Source organism: Miscanthus floridulus, chromosome 3 (genome assembly GCF_019320115.1).
Source record: "Miscanthus floridulus cultivar M001 chromosome 3, ASM1932011v1, whole genome shotgun sequence".
In the NCBI taxonomy this organism is placed as follows: Eukaryota; Viridiplantae; Streptophyta; class Magnoliopsida; order Poales; family Poaceae; genus Miscanthus; species Miscanthus floridulus.
Window position 1 is genome coordinate 92,679,075 of NC_089582.1, and position 22,820 is coordinate 92,701,894.

Genomic DNA, 22,820 nt, shown 5'->3' on the forward strand with positions numbered 1-22,820 from the left:
TGTAGATCAAACCTTAAAAATGTTAAAATTTGCTGCCGGGCACTATTAAAATTTTTCTTTTCCTATAAGTGCCACTAAAAATACTCGAACCTTTGCCACAAACTATATTACAAATAAATCTAAAAAATCTATGTATATTTACCAAAAAACGCTTTCGCTCAATAATAACATTTTCATCTTAAATATGGACGACAATGCCCCCTACTCATCATAAAAAAGAATCAGCATGAACAATTGAACACGGTATGCAACCGTCGAGAACCCATGAAAGATTGGCATGCTCTCGAGGAAAATGCCATTGACCGAAAATCATGGAAGCTCCATATGAATCGCTAGCTCCGGAGTGACCACTCCTGTTGCCAGTTGCCGATTTGGAGTGAGCGTGGTGGGGCTTTGGAGACGGGCACCGTCCCAGGGAGCGAGCACTACTGTTGGCGCCGCGGGCAAGTGTCACTATGGGCGTTGCCAGTAGAGAACATGATGGCGCGGGGAGCATGCTTTCTACAATTCTTGTTTGTTGAGTGGCAAAGGCAACGTCATGGCCGGTGAGAGGAGGCAAATGGGAAGGGTACATTTGTCAATTCCCATGTTTTTTTATTAAAATTGAATATAATAATTGGTCCATTATCATATACCATATTAACACTGATTTGTTATTCTTTTGCTAGAGAGTATAGACACTCTTTTTTAGTGGCCCGTGGCAAAAGCCATGTTGAATGTTGTCTGCAGACTAATTTTTTCCTTAAAAAGGGTAACATGGGAGGCTAGCCTACTTGTGGGACTCGTTACTTCGCTCTCAAACCGGACATTCGTGCTCGATTGGTTCCGTCTAGCCACGCAGACGTAGACAGAAGAGGCCAGCTTGCTTGTGGTGCTTGGGATTTGTGCCTCCGCCGAGTGCCATCACGTGCTCGGGTCCTAGGGCGTAGCCCTGGTAATGGTTTGGCGTATAAATGGCCAACGGGCCGGCCCGGCACGGGCCCGTGAAAAGCACGGCCCGATAGCCAACGGACCGGCATAGCACGCCGTGCCTCCCGGGCCGTGCCTCATAGGACCACGGGCCTGGCCTCCGGCCCAGGCACGGCCTGCTGGGCCGATTTTCATGCCTGGCTGGCCCGAGAAGCACGGCCACTCCGGCGTGTCGGGCCAGCCCGAGGCCCACGAGAGAGGGAAGGGGAGAGCAGGAGTCAGGGCAGCCACGGGAGGCGGTCGTTGTCGTCGGCGCGCTCACCCCAGAGGCAGATCCGGTCGTGGGAGGAAGACGGCTGCACACGGGAGGGAGACGGCCACTCACGGGAGGGAGACGGCCGGCGCGCTCGCCTTGGAGGTGGGGCCACGTGGGGAGGCATGGAGGAGGCGGTCGCCGGCGTGCTTGAGGGTGAACTCGCTGAGGTGGGGGAAATAGACCTCGCCGCCACCGGTGCCGTCCTCGGGGAGGCTACAGTTGGTGAGCTCCGCGGTGCGGAGGGACCGGAAGGAGAGGAATGAAGGAGGGAGGCGAACAGTCTCGTCGGAAGGGTGCCGAACGACAAGTTCTAGGAAGTTTTTGGCGGCGAGGGAGCGGATCCAGGAGTCGAAGTCTGAGGCAGAGGGATGGGCGATGAGGAGATGGAACCTCGCGGTGTTGCCACGGTGGGAGGCGAGGATCCGGGACACGACAGCGGAGAGGGAGGAGGCGGGGATGGGGAGGTGGGAGTCGAGAAGGTGGAGTGATGCGGAGGGCCATAGGCGGCGCCAGCGGTGGGATAGGACTTGGGTGTGCCCGACAACAGGGAGAGGGAGGAGGGAGAGGATGGTGGTGGCGGTCGCGAGCTACACGGCGGGGAGCGGGGTAGCTAGGTAGGATTTAGGGTTCGGGGTGAGGCGGGGGGAGGCGGCCGAGCGGGGAGCCGGGGAGTCCCCGCTTATATACGTCGGGCACGAGGGGGAGCGGGGAGGCAGCAGGTCGGGCCACTAGCGGGCCGGCTGCTCTGTAGCAGGTTGTGCCGTGCCGACCCACGTGCCTAGGATAAGGCCCAGGCACGGCCTGCTCCTCCGAGTCAGGCCATGCTTGGGCCGGGCCAAAAAATGGGCCTTGGGCCGGGTCGACGGGCTCAGGCTACATGGCCAACTATGGTTTGGCGTGAAATGGTTTTAGTGGACTATTTACTAGCTTGGACTGCTTTGGTTTGGTGGAGAATGGACTTAGATTATTGGTGTGATGGTGTAGTTCGGACTCTCGCTAAGGATCCATGGGTTCAAATTGGAAGTACGGGCCCAAAACTATGAGCTGAAATAGTAGGCGGAACTATGTATTGAAACCATGGATCAAAACGCTAGGCAACCAAAAGCGGCAGTAGTCGTCTAGCTCCCGCCTCTGGCCCTATCAAAAACCCTTACCTTTGTTTTGATCGCACCTCCACCTCGGTCATCATCGCTACCTCGACTTTGACTTCTCTTTCACTCTTGTTCTCTCCCATCCATACCAACCTTGTACGCTCGGTTGTTCTCTACTATGTCCCCTCCTATCTCCTCCATGGATCTAGTGCCTATAGGTGAAGCACTCCAATATTAGCACACTATGGAGCTCAACAATCCACTAGTGATCCATAGACGTGAGCGTTCCCCAGCCTATATATGGCGGGCGAGCCTCTGATCAACACAACTCATAGTGTCTAGGCAAACCGTAGTGCTCAGCATACAACTCACAAAAAGCAATTCAAAGACCACCATACACTGGACGTAGGGCACTCCTACATGAACTAGTATAATCTCTAGTGTCGTATGTTGCCATCCCAATTTGCTACGCGTTACACGGCTTAGGATGAGGCATCATTAGGGTCAACAATTTAACTCTTTGTTATGTGTGCAATTTAACTCTTATATGTGGACTATGATTGTTTTCTTAACTCTTTATTATGTGTGCAATTTAAGGACCTCAATGCCATAGCGTGAAATTTAAGGGCTAGCCATGTATTTTACTGTAGTCTCTATTCCCTCCGCCATAGCCTACTTTTCATTTGAAGGCTCCCCTATTTTTAAGAACTTTGTTTTCTGGGTTGCACTCCAGCAATGATCCTCAAAATAGAGCCATCAAACTCATTCCAATGAAGAATATGACACATGTGCCCCGCTCATCATTGACTTTCTCAGGCAAAACACTAGAAATGGGGGCAATGATGGAGTCAAACTATCGGCAGAGTTGTAGGTGGAGAGGAGTTACGGTCTCGGGGGAGTCGTGGTTGCGAACGCCCGGGGGAGTCACGCATGCTGGGGAAGTCGCTAGGGGGCGTGCTAGGGAGGAGTTGCACGGAACCCTAGCCACGCCAATGGAGTCGTGCGTGACCACACAAGGGAGTCACACACGACGGGGGAAGACGCGAGTGGGAGAAGGCATGTCAATCGGGGGTAGGTGGGAGAGGCATCGGGCTATCACGCGTCGACGAAGGCAGGTGACAGAGGGGGCGGTGAAAGGTCCTAATGGCTAGATGGGGGTGAATAGCCTATAAAAATTCTACAACAACACTTAAGCCAAGTGGTTAGACAATTAAGTAGTGAAGCGAATGTTGCACTAGCCTACTAAAAATGTAAGCCACCTATTCACAATTCTAGTTACTATGATCTCTATTTAACACAAGGGCTAAGTCACTACTTTCTAAGTTAGTGAACTCTCAAAGACTAACTAAAGAGTTTCACCAACCAAACTAACAAAACACAAGCTAGATCTCAAAACTAGTTACACTAAAGAGCTTAGCTACACTAGAAAGTAAATACAAGAGAGATAGTGAGGATTATACCGCCGTGGCAAGAGACAATCAATCAATCACAATGAATACCAATAAAATCCTCGGAGACAAGATGACACAATGATTTTTCACTGAGGTTCACTTGCTTGCCAGCAAGCTAAGTCCCCGTTGTAGCGATTCACCCACTTGGAGGTTCACACGCTAATAGGCATCACACGCATAATCTGCAATCGGGTGCCGCACAACCAACATAAGATGGAGATCCACAAGCTACGAGCAATCCACTAGAGTACCTTTTGGCTCTCCACTAGGAAAAGGTCAAGAACCCCTCACAATCACCACGATCAGAGCCGGAGACAAGCACCTTCCTCCGCTTGACGATCCTCACTGCACCAAGCCATCTAGGTGGTGGCAACCACCAAGAGTAACAAGCAAATCTCACAGCGAAACACAATCGCCAAGTGCCTCTAGATGCAATCACTCAAAGCAATGCACTTGGATGCTCTCCAATCTTACCAAATAATGAATCAATCAAGCAAGATGAGTTAGAGAGGAATGGTTTGGCTCACTAGGGTGTATTCTTAATAGAAATGGCCAAGAGAGTGAGCCCAAGCCAGCCAAACACCTTAAATAGGCACCCCCACGAAATAGAGCTAGCTGTTAGGGTCAAGGTGGGGTGCCCCTACGCGCTTACCAAAAGAGCTAGTCAGGTTGACCGGATGCGCTAGGCCCAGCGTTCGGTCGTAGGATGTCCTCCATGTGTCCCTGTGATTCAACCTCCACCGCATGATCCCAACGGTCAGTAACCCTTGCGCACGTGCGTTAAGTAACGACCAAACGCGCCGCGGCAGGACCGGACACGCCAGAGCAGCGTCCACTCGCGTGCGCGCTTGCACCACCACGCCACCGATCAGACCCGCCATGGAGCGACCGGACACGCCATCGCTCGGAGTCCGGTCAATTCCAGAGAGGGTCTAGAGCCGGCAAAATAGGATCGAACGCATCAGATCGAGGCTGATCGGACCCAGGCAGAGTTCGGTCCTCTCTAGCTCCTACACGCCATGCCACATCAGCGAGACCAGATGCACCCCCTGCGTGTTTGGTCCCTCACTTGGACCAGAGTCTAGTCACACGCTCGAGCGTGCCCTTCTCTACGCACCACTGACCGGACGCAGGCACTGAGTCCGGTCACTGCTAGGGCAGCGTTCGGTCACTACGAGATGCCTCCTCCACTTCTCAAACACGTAGGGGGTGTTAGCACTCACTAAAATCTAAATGCATATGCAATGAATTAGAACATCTAGTGGCACTTTGATAACCGCATTTCACGATGAGTTTCACTCCTCTTAATAGTACGGCTATCTATCCTAAATGTGATCACACTCACTAAGTGTCGCGATCACCAAAACAAAATGGCCCCATCAAATATACCTTTGCCTTGAACCCATTTTATTTTTCTCTTTCTTCTTTTCCAAGTCCGGAGCTTGATCATCTCCATGGCCTCCACCATTATTATGATCTTCATTCATTTGCTCCATCACTTGGTGTGTACTAACCTATCTCATAGTCACTTAGAGTCAAAGGTTAGTACCTAGGGTTTCATCAATTCACCAAAACCAAACTAGAGCTTTCAATCTCCCTCTTTTTGGTAATTGATGACAACCCTTTCACAAAGATAAGAATTTAAATAATTTTGAATCCATGTTGCTTGCCCAAGCATGTTTACCATATGTAAAGGATTTGGACAAGTTTCATGAACCCAAATTGGTAGCATTAGCTCCCCCTACATATGTGCTAATAGTTTGGATTGAAGCTTGCACATATGCATAGATATGAAATGTGGGAAAGCAATGTCTACCAAATGATGCTAAGGTGTAAGAGATAGACCTTTGAAGCGTGATACCAATCGGAGTGCATCAATAATACCATCCTTAGCACCATTGTTAGTTATATAGCTCTTGCAAAACACAAACTTTAGATACCTCATGAGATCAACATTATAATCAAGGTTCTAGTATCACTTGTGAAAACATATGCAAGGCACATCTAACTATCATCCTATGCATGCTAGTTTTTTATTTCATCAATCAAAACCTACTACTAGCATACACTACACAAGCATGAAATTTTAATTTAAACTTGACAAATGCAAGCAAACATATGTGAATGCCATCAAAATGCAGCATTCAAGTTCATGAGCTTGCTCCCCCTACTTGTGTGCTCAAATTTTAATTGATCCCTTTACTTTGTCAAATATCCCTCTATCACTTATATCTCCCCCTTTGTCATCCTACCTTTAACTTTGTGAACTATTTCTCCCCCTTTGGCATCAAATACCACAAAAGGTGAGCTCCAATTTTAGATAGGTTAGGGTGAAAGTGAAGATCATTTTCCCAAATTTGGTTCAGTCTAGAACACTTGCCAAAGATATTTAACTCGATTTGATCCAAGGATAAGCTTCTTCACACCTCGTTTCAAGGGTTATCTTGACCATGTTGAGTTAAACACTTATAGTTCATTTTCTAGATAAAAAAACTAGGATTGCAAGCCCATAAACATGTCATATGCTACCACTAGATCAAGTCAAGAATAGAAGCAATAGTGGTACCATACAAGCATCAAATTCATTTGATTATCATGAATGAGCCTTTAAAACATGAGGAATGACTAGATGCACTAAACAAGTCCTTAGCAAAGAATGAATGTCATGCCAAACAATTTTATCGAAGGAGAGGCATGTCATATAAGTGGGGGTGCATCAACACATATTTGAGAAATCCAATATGTTCAACACATTCCTTAGCTTGCAAAACCTTTTCTCATCAAGTGGCTTAGTGAATATGTTGGCAAGTTGATCTTCGGTGCCCACACTCTCAATGCAAATGTCCCCTTTTTGTCGATGATCTCTAATGAAATGGTGTCGGACATCAATATGCTTTATTCTTGCATACTGAACCAGGTTATTGGTTAGCTTGATTGCACTCTCATTGTCATATAGCAATGGCACTTTCTTGAACTTGATTCCAAAGTCATTCAAGGTGGCCTTCATCCAAAGAATTTGTGCACAACAACTACCGGCGGATATGTAATCGGCATCGGTGGTTGATAATGTAACACTATTTTGCTTCTTTGATGACCAAAAAACAAGTGATCTTCCCAATAATTGACAAGTGTCTGAAGTGCTCTTCCTTTCAACCTTGCATCCCACATAATCAGAGTCCAAATATCCAACTAGCTCAAACTTTGCTCTTTTGGGATACCATAAACCAACATTTTGTGTATGCTTCAAGTACCTCAAAATTCTCTTTGTAGCCTTCAAATGACTTTCTCTTGGTGAGGCTTGGAATCTAGCACACATGCATACACTAAACATGACATTCGGTCTTGATGCGGTCACATAGAGTAGGCTTCCAATCATAGAACGATATAACTTTTGATCCACCATGTTGCCATTTGCATCACTATCTAAATTGCCATATGTCCCATTGGCGTACTAATTGGCTTTGCTTCATTCATGCCAAACTTCTTTAGCATATCTTTGATGTACTTGTCTTGACTCACAAATGTACCATTCTTCATTTGCTTGATTTGAAGACCAAGTAACTCAATTCTCTAATCATGGACATCTCAAACTCATTGGCCATTATCTTTCCAAACCTTCACAAAAGTCTTGATTGGTTGATCCAAAAATAATATCATTCACATATATTTACAACACAAACAAGTCCTTACCAATCTTCTTAGTGAAAAGAGTGGTGTCAACCTTTCCCACAATGAACCCTTTAGAGAGTAGGAAGTGCCTTAATCTCTCATACCATGCTCTAGGTGTTTGCTTCAAACCATACAATGCCTTTCTTAGCTTGTAAACATGGTTGGGCTTCTTGTCATCTTCAAAACCGGGTGGTTGCTCAATATAAACTTCTTCATTGATGTAGCCATTGAGAAATGCACTCTTGATATCCATTTGATAGAGCTTGATGTTGTGGGCACAAGCATAGTGATGGTGCCATACTCCTAGGATTCTTGACTACCGGATATGTTGGCTACCGAATCCGTACTGAAGAAGACCCAAAGGTTCACGACTCACCTATTCAAGGAAAGATATCTAAAGATCACGCCAAGACTCTGACTAGGGCATGACTATGTAACTTGTAGGGCAAGTAGGCCTTGGATATAAATAGCTAGCTATTAGTCCTGTTGTAATCATGGAAACTCTCATAGGCATAGCCATCTTATAATCGTCATCTCGCTATTCGATGAGATCGTAATATAAACAAGTAGCAACTGGACGTATGGCTCTTACTCGCTTCCTAGGGGCCTGAACTAGTATAAATTCCATGTCTCTACTATGCTTGCTCTTTGCATCAGGCCAATTCCTCCAAGAACTGAATATCTGCTGGTAACAAACACTGACAGAGGCGAGCCAGGTAGGGAGATTTTGCGCAAAGAGTGATCATGCTGATCATTAGCGGAGTTTGGTATGCCGATCCGACGCGTTCCGACGTCCAACGTCCAGGTATTGCCAACTTTGGCCAAATCTAATATCTTGGGCGACTACTACTCAGGACCTTAGATCTATTCACCATCCCACAACATGCCACCAACAATCCACTTTGGAAGCTTGGTATTCGAGCATGACGGTGATTTCAATCTCCAGTGGATGGGGATTGATGATCCCAATCTAACCCACGATGGCTGGGAGGTTTTCACCTCCTGAACACACCCAACCGAGGAGGAGAAGAACGACAAAACTGCTCAACTCAATCTAGACTTTGAGGACACAGACAGTGAGTTAGATCCCTTCAAAAGTCATCGAATCTATATGGCTAGTCATGATCAAACCCCGGTAGATGAGGCTGGTCATCAGCTTCTCAATCACATCCACACCCTAGCAATGCACCAACACTCAATACGGTTGTTCCCCGCGCATTGACTCAATCAACCCTGGCTTCGAGGAATCTAAGTTCTGACTTCCGAGCAGCCCAAGAAGATAACATCCTAGGTACTATGGGGGCCTTGGCTGAAGAAGGCATGCCTTTGGAAAAAATCATTGAGCAGGCTCAAGATCTGGCTAACCAGATGAAGCAACGCATAGATACCAAAGCTACCAAGTCCCGATCTCAGTCTAGAGGTCGTAACCCTCCTCTTGAGAGATCTAATCGATCGGTAGGAAACCACTATCAGGTGAGACCAAGATCTACGGCCTGAACTTGAGATGCATCGTAGAAATTACGATGCTCGGGAAACCATCAATATCAACATGGCCCAGCACAGGAACTATTTGGTCACCCCCTATTCGGCATTTGCGCATAGATTACGTCAGGTGATATGGCCCAACAAGTTCTGTCCTAGACCCATTGAAAAATATGATGGGACTACCAACCCCAAGGAGTGGATCTAGATCTATGAGATGGTGATCAAGGCAGCAGCAAGAGATGATTATGTAAAAGCCAACTTCCTACCGACTGTCCTTCAAGGGTCTACCCGAACTTGGCTGATGAATTTGTCTGAGTGCATGGTCCAATCTTGGAGCCATCTGCATCAGCTATTTGAAGCCAACTTTCATGCAACTTACAGCCATATCGGTCATGAGGACAATCTGTTTGCGTGTGTTCAAAAACCCGATGAGCATCTTTGGGACTTTATTCATAGATTCAGCGAGATTCGTAACATGATCCTGACATGAGTGAAGATCGGGTGATTGTAGCCTTCAAGCAAGGATGCAAGGATGAACGTACTATGGAGAAGTTAGCCACCAAGAACCCGAAGATGATCGCTGAACTCTACAAAATTCTCGATGCAACGGTGAAGGCAGCCGACGCCTGAGCCCGAATGGACGGACAGTCTGACGTGGAAGATAAGAAGAAGAACAAGGATAAGAAGCGCAAGACTAGTGAAGCTGAAGTCCTTGTCGTAGGGAAAGGAAAAGCACCACCACGCCAGCAAGGTAAACCTGAAGACCTTCCCATCTATTGTCCTATTCATCGCTCTACCAAACATAGTTTTGTAGACTGTTTAGTCTACAAGAAATAGAAGCAGGAAGAAGAACAGACACGTAAGCTCGAGGGGCTGGTCAGGCAAGAGCCACCCCAATGACGAGCTGACCCCCATAATGATGATGATCTGATCGCCTTAGGGGAAAGTGAGATCACCATAATCTACGATGGCATGACCACGCTAGCCTCCAAGACCAAGTTAAAGAAGGTCAAGCGCCAGGTGAACAGCACCTAGCCCTTGGACAAAAGGCTTAAATGGTCAGAGGTGCCGATCCAATTTGATATTCAGGACCATCCCTTAAACCTGTACGATGGTTCATCGCTCCCATTGATCATAAAGCCCTACATCAAGAATTACAAGGTCAGTCAAACCTTAATTGATAGCGGTAGTGGCCTCAACCTCCTATTCGCCAATGCATATGACAACCTGGGATTCCCCAAAGAGCGCCTCCTTCTGGTCAAAGAGCCCTTCTATGGAATAATGTTGGGCATGTCAGCATACCTCCTCGAGAGGATCGACCTACAAGTTACCCTTAGAGAAGGCGAGAACACTAGGTCTGAATTCCTCACATTTGAGGTGGCAGACTTCGATTCGGCATATAACTATGTCTTGGGGAGACTGTTCCTGAAGAAGTTCATGGCAGTCGCCCATTTTGCATACTTGGTACTCAAAGTGCCCAGTCCTTATGGCCCAATGACTATACATGGTGACCGCAAGGGCGCCATCACCTGTTACATGAAAACCCTGGACATGATCAGGAAGTATGTGTAGGCCCCTATAGACCCAAAGGAACCACCAGCCAAGTAACAGAAGACAACTGCGGTGGCGGTGACACCGGCTACCTCGAAGCCAAAGGAAACACCGAAAGATCCTAAATCCTCCAAAGCAGTTGCGGCCCAAGCTAAGGCTCTAGCACCACTAGCTCAGGAACCGGTGACCACTGCTAGTGAAAGTCATGAAGAAGATGGTGAGTTGGTGAAAGGTCTTGATTCTACTCCTCAACCAAAGGAGACCCAGGATCTAGCCAAAACCACCAATATCAGGACAAACCTAGATCCTCAATTGGAACTCGAGCTCATTACTTTTCTCCAGGCAAATAAAGATGTGTTCGCTTGGGAGCCCTCTAACATTCCTAGAATCCCTAGAAAAGTAATCAAGCACAAACTTGGTCTACCAGCTAGCACCCAACTAGTCAGACAGAAGCAAAGATGCTACACCCCAGAAAAGCAAGCTGCCATACGTGACGAGATTAACCATCTGTTGAAGGCAGGATTCGTACGAGATGTCCCTTTTCTAGAGTGGCTAGCAACCCCCGTCATGGTGAAGAAGCCCAAGGGTACATGGCGGATGTGTGTGGACTACACTAACTTGAATAAAGCAAGCCCAAAGGATGAATATCCCCTTTCGAGGATAGATCAAATTGTAGATTCAACCTCCGGATGCGAATTGCTATGTTTCTAGATGCCTATTCGGGGTATCACCAAATTAGCATGTGCATAGATGATGAGGGAAAACTACATTTGTAACTCCTTTTGGTGTATACTGTTATATTAAGATGTCTTTTGGCCTAAAGAATGCTAGTTCTATGTATCAAAGTGTGTTCATATTGTCCTTGAAGGCCAAATTGGCCACAATGTCGAAGCATATATTGATGACATAGTTGTTAAAAGCAAATCCAGAGGTGATTTAATCATTGACTTGAAGCAAACTTTTAACAATTTACATAAGAACAAAATGATGCTCCATCTTGATAAATGCACGTTTGGCATTTCTTTGGGTAAGCTACTTGGGTATTTGGTGTCTCGGTGCGGCATTGAAGCAACCCCCAAGAAGGTCAAGGCTATCAAAGATATGCAGTCTCCATGCAGCCACAAGGAAGTCTAGAAACTAGCTGGAATGATGGCAGCCCTAAGTCAATTCGTATCCAAGTTAGGTGAACGAGGTATGCCATTTTATAGATTGCTACATAAACATAATGGTTTCCAATGGGATGAACATGCCGAGGAAGCATTTCAAAAATTCAAGTAATACTTGAAACAATTACCGACCCTCATACCTCCAAAGGATGGTGAAGTCATGCTCTTATACATAGCAGCAACCCCCAAAGTTGTTAGCGCGGTCTTGGTGGTCGAGCGTTAGGTGGAAAAATCCACGAAGTAGCACCCGGTCTATTTCATAAGTGAAGTCCTACATGACACCTGATCTAGGTACCCTAACATCCAAAAATTATTGTATGCCATACTAATGTCTTCTAAAAAACTTAAGCATTATTTCTTGAGTCATAAGATCAAAGTGGTCTCATCCTATCTGCTTGGCACTATTGTTCATAATCGGGATGCCATCGGTAGGATAGCCCAATGGTTTATAGAGCTTGGACAATATGACATACAATTTGTACCTCGAACTACGATCAAATCGCAGGCTCTAGCTAATTTCATTGTAGAGTGGACAAACCCCAAACCTGAAGAGGCAGCACAGAACCCCGAGCATTGGCTCATGTTTTACGATGGCGCAAAGTGTAAAAATGGCGTGGGGGCTAGAGTTGTTCTAGTATCACCAGAGGGAGACGCTATGAGGTACGCAATTCAAATTGATTTCACTAATCCAACTCCAACCAACAATATTGCTGAGTATGAAGGCCTGTTGACTAGTTTATGAATTGCCAAATCCTTGGGAATTAGAAGGCTACTTGTGAAAGGAGATTTAGAAGTAGTTGCCCAACAAACATCCAAAGGATATCGAGCAACAAACGAGAACATGGCCTCATATTTATAGGCATATCGATGGTTAGAGTCAAATTTGATGGACTCAAAGTCTAGTACATTTCGCAAAAATATAACACCGATGCTGACTCTCTAGCTAGTCGAGCAGCTTCACGACAGCACCTACCGGGAGATGTCCTGGTCAAAGTGCTTGAAAACCCCTCTATCCCGATCTCAAAATCAGGTCCAAACCCTACGCTTGATCCGTCAAGCGATGGGGCAATACTCAGCGAATTCCTCAGGAAGTCTACGCTGGGTGATCTGGCTCGTGCTGCCGCTCTAGTTGGAAACAGGGAGAACTAGATGGATCCAATCTAGGCATACCTCACAAACTAGGATACTCTGGTTGATGGTGCAGATATGGAACAAACCAGTCATAAAGCCATGCTCTATACAATGGTTGACGGTGTCCTCTATAAACGAGGCCGTAATGGGGTTCTTCTCAAATGCATCACACAGAACAAGGGCATTAGTTTGCTCCATGACATCCACGGAGGAATCTATGGGTCCCATATCTCTCATCAGGCATTGGTAGGTAAAGCCTTTCGACAAGGATTTTACTGCCCAACAGCTCTTCAAGACGTAACCGACTTGGTCAAAACTTGTGAATCATGTCAATTTTTCACAAAGCAAATACACTAGCCGACCCAAGCATTGAATACAATTCCACTATCCTAGCCTTTTGCCACATGGGGGATCGATATACTAGGACCATTTCCAAAGGCCCGAGGATGTTACAAGTTCCTAATCGTTGCCATCGATACTTTTACTAAATGGGTTGAGGCAGAGTCGGTCGGACGTATAACCAAGGAAAACATAGTCAAATTCTTTCATGGCATAGTAATGCGCTTTGGCATACCCAACCGATTAATATTGAACAATGGAACACAATTTATAAGCAAGAAGTTTGAAAATTTATGTGTCGCCTATGGAATAAAACATCCTCGGTCTTCAGTAAACCACCCAATGACCAACGGAAATGTCGAACGAGCAAATGTCATCATATTGCAAGGGATTAAGACCCGAATTTTTGATAGGCTTAAAGCCTATGACAAAAAGTGGGCACAAGAAGTCCCGACAGTATTGTGGTCAATGCGCACGACATCTAGCCACACTACAGGTGAAACCCCATTCTTCCTTGTGTACGGTGCCGAAGTAGTACTCCTGCCAGATATATGACTTTAATCGCCACGAGTATTGATGTTTTTCGAAGAAGAAGAGCCTGAGCGTCGTGATCTCGACCTAATGCTACTCGAGGAAGAGCATGATAGAACCGCTTACCAAGTACAACAATATCAACAATCCCTTCATAAATATCACAACCATGCGCAGTCAGGCTTTAAGCATCGGGGATTTAGTACTAAAAAAGGACCAACGTACAAAGGACAAAGTAAAATTGTCTTCTCCTTGGCAAGGACCATACATCGTAGTCGAGATAGCTCGCCTAGGGGCTTATAGATTGGCTAAAATTGACGGTGGCATACTCCCCAATACTTGGAATATGGATCAACTATGGTGTTTCTATGCCTAAAGATAAGTTTTCCTTCAATTTTGCACTGTTCAATCAACATCTTTTCTATATGTATGGTTTAATATCTTGCCGCTCCGTAATTCGCATGCTCGGGGGCTAGAGCCTACCGATAGTGTTGTGCGAGCCCATTGTAAAGTCAGCCAAAGGCTTGGGGGCTACCCTGGTTGTTTGTTCGATAGTTGCCCAAGTAGATCATTGCTCTTTATCTAGAATTTTTCCTGAATATTCACATAAAGAGCAACAAAGCTGTCAAAATTGACCTACTAAGTCTTTACTCTTCCAACTCTACAGTATGGCTTATTTTATTTTTATAGCTCATTGCCCAACTATGCAACCTTGTAACTTCTACCTGATCAGCCTAGCGTCATGGGTATGAACTCGGGCTCTTGAGATAAAGTCCCGATTCTGAGCACCCTAAAAGGCCCGAGTACAGGAAGGTTATCGAGTCTCACTTGACCGATAAGCTCGGGGGCTACTGATGGTGCCATACTCCCAGGATTCCTGACTACCAGATATGCTGGCTACCGAATCCGTACCGAAGAAGGCCCAAAGGTTCACAACTCGCCTATTCAAGGAAGGATATCTGAAGATCACGCCAAGACTCCGAATAGGGCATGACTATGTAATTTGTAGGGCAAGTAGGCCTCGGATATAAATAGCTAGCTATTTGCCCTGTTGTAATCATGGAAACTCTCATAGGCATAGCCATCTTGTAATCGCTATCTCACTATTCAATGAGATCATAATACAAACAAGTAGCAACTAGACGTATGGCTTTTACTCGCTTCCCGGAGGCCCAAACCAATATAAATTCTATGTCTCCACTGCGCTTGCTCTTCACATTCGGTGAATTCCTCCAAGAATCAAATATCTCCCGGTAAAAAACACCGACACATAGGCTAACAAGATTCTAATTGCTTCCAACCTTGCAACCGGGGCATGTCTCACCAAAGTCAAGACCCTCTACTTGAGTGTAACCTTGAGCTACCAATCTTGCTTTGTTCCTTACTACTATCCCATCTTGATCTTGCTTGTTTCGAAAGATCCATTTGGTTCCAATCACATTGTGTCCCTTTGGCCTCTCAACTAACTCACATACTTGATTTCTGGTGAAGTTGTTCGACTCTTCATATATGGCATTGACCTAATCAACTTCCTTTAAGGCTTCATCTATTTTTTTTGGTTCAATGGATGACACAAATGAGAAATACCCATAAAATAAAGCCAATCTTAACCTTGTTTGTACACCTCTAGAAATGTCTCCAATTATAGTGTCCAATGGATGATCTCTTGCAATATTGGTTGGCTAGAGTATTGAAACCAAATTGCTTGCACTTGATTGATCATTCAATTGAGATGATATACTAGCCACTTGATCTTGCACATTGTCATGAGAGCTACTTGTACTTGCTTAATTTGTACCATCTTGCACATTTGAGTCAGAGAGCACTTGCACTTGATCATCTTCTTCATCTATCACTTGTCTAGGCCTTAAGTTACCAACATCCATGTTCTTCATTGCATTTGACAATTGAATCCCTCTAACATCGTCAAGATTCTCATCTTCATTTTGGGAACCCTTGGTTTTATCAAATTCTACATCATGAACTTCCTCAAGAGTACCACTTGCTAAATTCCAAACTCTATATGCTTTGCTAGTGGTTGAGTATCCAAGCAAGAATCCATCATCACATTTTTTGTCAAACTTGCTCAATCTAGTGCCTTTCTTCAATATATAGCATTTGCAACCAAAAACCCAAAAATATGCAATATTAGACTTCCTACCTCAAGAGCTCATATGGTGTCTTCTCTTTCAATGGGCGACAATAGAGGCGGTTGCTACAATAGCAAGTCATGTTGATTGCTTTGGCCCAAAAGGATTGACTCATATTGTACTCACCCAGCATTGATCTTGCTATATCAGTCAAGGTTCTATTCTTCCTCTCAACAAGGCCATTTGATTGTGGAGTGTACTTGGCCGAGAATTGATGTCTAATACCAAATTCATCACACAACTCATCAATTCTAGTGTTCTTGAACTCACTACCATTGTCACTTCTAACTCTCTTGATAGTTGTTTCAAACTCATTGTGAATGCCCTTGACAAATGATTTGAAAGTTGCAAACACATCACTCTTGTCCACTAGAAAGAATGCCCAAGTGTATCTAGTATAGTCATCCACTATCACAAAGCCATATTTGTTTTCACCGATGCTAGTGTATTGTGTTAGCCCAAATAAGTCCATGTGCAATGACTCAAATGCCTTGCTAGTATTCATCATGCTCTTCTTAGGATGGGTGTGTCCAACTTGTTTTTTAGCTTGACAAGAGCTACAAAGCTTATCCTTTTCAAACACCACATCTTTCAAGCCTCTAACTAGATCATGCTTAACCAATCTATTCAATTATTTCATTTCAACATGACCAAGCCCTCTATGCCATAACCAACCCATACTAGACTTAGTGAACAAGCATGTGGACAATTGAGCTTCACTAGCATTGAAATTAACCAAGTATAGATTCTCATATCTAAAGCCTTTGAAGATCAAATTAGAGCCATCTACACTTATGATCGCTACATCATCTACTCCAAATATGTACTTAAATCCAAGATCACACAATTGAGAGAAAATGTTTGGCTACCCAAGTACTTTAGCAAGTGGGCCTCACCACCATAGGCATTGCCTAGGGCGCGAGTGAGCTCATTTACCTCCTTCTTGAGGGTCTCATTCTCAACCATTAGTGTGGCATCACAAGTGAAACCATCACTACTTGATGAGGTAGAAGTGAAAGTGCTACAAGAGGGGTTAGTGAAAGCAACAACAATAGGCTTATAGAAAGATTCATCAATAATATCATAAGTTAAGCATATATCACATGTTACAATATCATTTTCTTTCTTATTTTGCTCAAGAAGAGTGGAATGAGCTTTTTCAAGCTTCTTGTGAGCTTTACCAAGCTTCTCATGGACTTCCTCTAGCCTCTCATGTGATGTATTGAGCTCATCAAAGGCTTGCTTAAGGGCTTTAAGCTCCTTTTTCAAGTCTTTGTATTTCCTTCTCTTAATGTCAAAATGAGTTTTAGCATCTTCTAACATGTCGAATAGTTCATCTTTAGTTGGTTTATCATCATCATTACTATCACTTTCATTTTCACCATTGTTCTCATCACACTCATCATCGGATTGTACCTTAGTGGCCTTAGCCATGAAGCATGTCGATGGAGTGTCGAAGAGAGAAGACTTCTCATTTATAGCAATGCTTGCAAGAGCCTTCTTCTTGGTGGCCTTGTCATCATCACTTGAGGAAGCATCACTATCCCAAGTGACCACATATGAACCACCCTTCTTCTTATTCTTGAAGGTCATCTTATCCTTCTTTTCTTTCTTCTCCTTCTTGTCCTTCTTCTTGCTTTTCTTATTGTCATCATCATTGTCACTATTGTATGGACAATCGGCAATGAGATGATCCTTGCTATTGCACTTGAAGTATCTTCTTGGTTCATCCTTGCTCCTTGATGATGACTTCTTCCTTCTAGCACGATAGCCCTTCTTCATCATGAATTTGATAAATCTCTTCACAAAGAGAGCCATCTTCTCATCATCGCCTTCATCAAAGCTTGAGAACTCATCTTCACTTGATGTTTCTTGCTTTACCTTGCCCTTGGAGGATGATGCGTGCAACACCCTAAAAATTGCCTCTTTTGGAAAATAGGTTTAAAATGATTTAATTCTATATTTTGTGCTCATGAAATGTAGAAATAAATAAATTTCTCATGAATTTAAAATTTATCATAAAATAGTAACATGTATGTGCATTCATGTCGCTGCATATTATTTTGTGAATGTTTGGTATTGATCAAAAATTTCAAAGAGAATTGAAATTTGAATTGGAATTGGTTTTGAAAATATGTTTTAGGAAATAGAAAAGGAGTTTTATTATTTCTCTTCCCCCTTCTCTGTTTTCGGCCCGCGGGCCTTTTCTCACCACTAGCCCAGCTCTTCTTTTTCTCCTCTTTTGTGCACTGCGCCAGCCCAGCAAGGCACCGGCCCACTCGGTCGGGCTGGCAACTGCCTTGGCCGCTCGGCCCAGCAAGCCCCGCCGGCCCAACCGAGCAAGTGGCAACCGCCAGTGCCCCTCCTCCCCTCTTCAACCGCTGACCACCTGGCCCCACCTATTAGCTCCTCCCCCACCTCCTCCCGCGCGTCCCACAACCGCAGCGGTGGTCAAGCCACAACCGCCCCGCGCTCCACTCGTGACATGGGCGCGTCGCCCGCGCCCCGGCCTCTACAAAATAAAGCCGACCCCCTACCACGCGCCCCCTGCTGCTCCCCGCTCCATTTTCACACTCGCCGTGCTCGGAAGCCACAGCAACCGCGACGCCAGGATCCGCCGCCCGCCTCCGCACGAACCGTCATCTCCGAGCCGCCGTCGACTTCGTTCTCCCCGCTGTGAGCTTCACCGTGATCCCCTCTCTCCCCATGCTGTTTGTTTCCCATTTCATGTCTTCTAGCGCCCTAGCTGCGTGCGCCGACGACCTCCGCATCGCCAGCCATGGTGACCACCCCGCCAATCGTGTTCTCCGGCCACCTCTTTGGCCTTGGCGAGTTCCCTTGCTCCCGCTCTCTCTCCCGGTGCTCTCGGATACGCAATCCGTGGCCCCTAGCCCCTGTACCGCGTGCTCTGGCGACCTCCACGCCACCGGCAATGGCGCCTTGCCACCAGCCACACTGTTCCAGCGCTGGCACCTTCTTCTCTCTCCCCAGATCTATTTCTGGCCGTTCATTTCAAATCCGACGGCCACCGTTGGCCGATACCCCTTCGTGGGTCAAATTGCTAAAGAACCCCCTTGATTTCACGTAATAGAACCCGCCGTCCTTAGCGCATTTCCCCAAGTACGCTTTCTTGTTTTGAAAGTGTAAAGTTCACTGTTTTAGTCTAAAATACGTTTTCAGTATTTACAGAAATGCCATTTGTACTGTTTTGCTTATAAAATCATCGTTTTAGCTCCGAATTAACCCGTTCCAATTGCGTTAGCTTCATAATTTCATAATCTATGCGTTAGTACCACTGTTAATCAAGTTTGTAACTTTTAAATTTCAGGGTTAAATTTAATTAAATATATTGCTATAGGAAATCCCGTTTAAATCATAACTTTCGCATTTTAGCTCCGTTTTTCGTGAACTTCGCGTTGACGTGATCGTAGCGAGACATAGATTATTTTTATAAACATTTTATATTGTTTTCTATAATGTTGGTGTACTGTTCTAATTATAGGAATGTTTGCTTTGCATGAATGCCTTTGGAATGTTGTATGTTACCGTGTTGGTCACGTTCAGACGGTGAGGAGAACGTTGGAGACCAAGAATTCTTCGACGACCAGCAGGACCAGCAAGAGTTTGGGAACCAAGGCAAGTATAGCATGGGCCTATCTTGATGTCCTATTCACTTTAATCATTTACTCATGTGCATGTGTCTAATTTTGATAACCATAAGGACATTCTAGTCATTTGATGACTTGTTCCCTTGACTCCTATGGGTTAATTGCATATGGGTAGATTGCTAGTGCTCTAACTGAACATGATCTACATGATGATGAATGGTTCTATGGAACTAAAAGTATAACATGATTTATAACAACTGATCCATAGGGTGGAGGTGCAAATGACTTTGGATCATGTTGCTCCCGGCCCTCTATAAGGACTTATCTGTCGGCAAAAGCTGGGACTGACAGTGCAACCGGGAGAGTCATATGGCTCTGACTTTAGCTTAGTAATAGGACCTTTTCTAGCTTGTTAGAGGTTACCTTATGGCGCAAAAGGGGCTTGCCACATTGGGTATAGGGCTGCCTCTGTTCCTATGTGTATAGTCACGATGGAATGTGCCATAGGAAAGGGGGGTTCCTACATCTACCTGCCGAGGAAACCTAGCGGCCCTAACTTGTTAGAGAAACCTATGAAATGGCTTCATAGTGTACCCTTCCCGCTCACCTTGGTAGTGACATGGGAGTAATTAACCCGGGTATATGGGAATCACGACTCGCGGTGAATGTGCACCACCTCCACAGTGGGTAACAAACTGTTATAATAGCCGTGCTCACGGTCATGAGTGGCCCAGAAAACTCACAGAATAATTGGCCACTCATTGTTGTTCAGTTATTACAGTTTATGATGATATGATCCTGATGATGCTGATATCTGATTAAGTGGGTTCAAATGGGAGCTTAAGCATAACTTGATTAAACTTGATAATAAAATCTAGACTTACTAAAAGTGCTAACTGTAGTAAACCAGTGTCATCCTTTTTGAGCTTCATAACCCCATGTCATCTTGTTAAGTACAGGAAGTACTTACGCTTGTTTATTTCTTTATTTGCACAAAAATCCCGGATGGGTAACAGATGACAACAGGTATGAGGAATTTCCTAGGGATTATTAGGCTTGTGGTCAACCAGTTGACCTTCCCTGTGATGAAGTCCCACGAGAGAGTTATATTTTTATATTCCGCTGTGTGATGTAAGACTAAGTTATATTATGGATCTGATGTAAGAGACACCATGATGATACATTATGTAATTTGTTAGCTTGTGTGTGTGACTGATCTCTAGGCACACATAAGTTTTGTGCATTCAATTTTATTCTTAAAATTAGGTGTGACAAATTGGTATCAGAGCCATGTTGACTGTAGGACACAAGCCTAGTTAGAAACGGTCGTTTTAGCATCTTTGCTCCTCTGGTTTCTTACTTACTGTCTTATTCTTGTTATTTTATTAAAACATTTATGCTTTTCATACCTTAATCTATTATATAAAATTGTTGATTATAATTCTATCTCACTTTAAATCTATAGATGTCTCATAACCCGAAGACTGCCCGCCTCAGCACTGCTGGCTATCATGCCTTGTTCACCCCACGTGCTCCACAGGCGGAGAAGGAGATTGTGATCATCTCTGACGATGAGGAGATGACTACACCGACACCTGCACCTGCTCCTACTCCAGCTGTCATACCGGTCTATCCTGTTGTAGCTACACCTGAGGACTCATCAGCCACTTCACCTACACTTGCACCATCCCTAGCTATCCCTGTGGTGGATGAGGAGATAGGCTAGAAGTGCAAGTACTACTTCAAGCTAGCCCCAGAGATGGCCTACTACCACACCCTCCTCACTCACGTGTTGGACGACTACTACCCCGACCTGCACGCCTCCATCAGCTACCACTATGCAGAGTACCAGCATCCATTGGAGGCCACCTTCTGGAAGGTAGAGCTGGTGGTCACTGCTTGGAACAATATCAAGAATGGACATGAGGTGGAGACTGTCCACCGTGCCACTGCTAGAAGGGCCCATGCCTTGGATGGCATGGAAGATGCAGCACAGGACGCCTACATCTACTACCATGGTTGTCGCTTTGAGGCCATGAGGGAGGATCATTTTAGGTTCCTTCCTTGCAATGATCATGAGGGTGTTTGGCAGGTCTTGGCTCCACTAGAGAGTGACCCAACTCTAGAAGCAACGGTGCAGCATGTCCATGTCATGCAGGGGGTGGATGAAGAGGTCAAGGGAGAACTGTGTGCATCACAGAGGGCTGAGAGACACCTCCAGAAGCAAGTGGATGAACTTCAAGCTCAACTTGGGCAGCCATCGATCTACAAGAAGAAGCACCGGTCGTTCACCAAGATTGACACCGCTCCATAGGTATTAGGTGCCTTGATTTAGATTACCGCATCGTTAGTTCGTGTTTCATATTTAGTCTTGTTTGGTCTTGTGAACTTGGATGATTAGATGTTTTAATTTGTGAACTTGGTTGATTTGGAGTTTGGTTGTTTGCTGGAAGTTTGTGGGCATGTCCACAACTTTCTTAGATTGGAACCTTAAGATTAGATGAAATCTTAATGTAGATGGTTTGCTTTATCTTATCTCTGCTGTGTTGATTTCTGGAGCAGCCTATGTTCTTTATCTTGTATCTCAAAATCTGGGCTGTCAAAAATTCTAAAATTTTTGTGGAGATAACTAGACTTCGGTATCTTTCAAATGTCTCTAGAATCACGTCAAAAGCTGTTCAGGTTTGTGAGATCTAGCTGTCATAAGTTGATGTTCCTGCGCAGTCTGGAACCCAGAACAGATTCGGTTTAGCTCTACTTTTGACCATGTGTGTGTCAGAATCTGTAAAAGTGATCTAAATAAAAGTTGTAGCTGATCTCCTAAGCTTTCCAACTGTTCTTGGTACACCTCTGTTGGATCTCTGAAACTCGAGTTATAACAGATTTACTGAACTGCTGAATTTGAATCTTGTCCAGAAAATTCTCAGCATTGTTTCTTATCTTTTGTAAGCTCTCTATAATTTGGAAAATCTCTAAATTTTGGGCATTTGTTGGAAAACAGATGGCCGCAAGAGGAGGAAGAGGTAGAGGCCGTGGTCGTGGATGTGATGCTCTCATAAATCCATCACCACCGCCACCTGTGACCATGGAACAAATATTAGGAATACAAGCACAGTTGATGCAAGCTATGATGCAGCGCTTGGACAATGAACCTACAAGAGGACCACCGCCTATTCAGGTCAGAGATAAGCGTGGAGAGTTTATGAAGGGTCATCCACCAGTGTTCACTCATGCCTCAGACCCTATGGAGGCAGATGATTGGTTGCATGCTGTAGAGAAGCAACTTAACATAGCACAATGCAACGATCTTGAGAAGGTGTTGTATGCTTCTGGTCAACTCTAGGGAGCAGCTCAAGATTGGTGGGATTCTTTCCAGTATGGACGTCCCAACAATGCTCCTGCTATCACCTGGCAGGAATTCAA

The 22,820-nt window shown here is 45.0% G+C and overlaps 1 protein-coding gene across 1 annotated transcript; it reads right to left on the reverse strand.

Annotated features, from left to right (window-relative positions):
- Window positions 1-1,290: 1,290 nt before the first annotated feature.
- Window positions 1,291-2,517, reverse strand: LOC136544052 (FBD-associated F-box protein At5g56370-like). Its single transcript, XM_066536332.1, has 2 exons — window positions 2,470-2,517; window positions 1,291-1,812 (listed from the first exon to the last, which is right to left on the reverse strand). Exons 1-2 carry the CDS (start codon window positions 2,515-2,517, stop codon window positions 1,291-1,293), a joined length of 570 nt encoding a protein of 189 aa, XP_066392429.1.
- Window positions 2,518-22,820: the final 20,303 nt, after the last annotated feature.

Bases quoted from the DNA above. Each gene is read 5' to 3' on its own strand.
- LOC136544052 (XM_066536332.1), bottom strand. From the start codon at position 2,517: ATGGAGGAGATAGGAGGGGACATAGTAGAGAACAACCGAGCGTACAAG. The intron at 1,813-2,469 runs GTTGGTATGGAT...CCCGCCGTGTAG, and splicing joins AGAACAACCGAGCGTACAAG to CTCGCGACCGCCACCACCAT.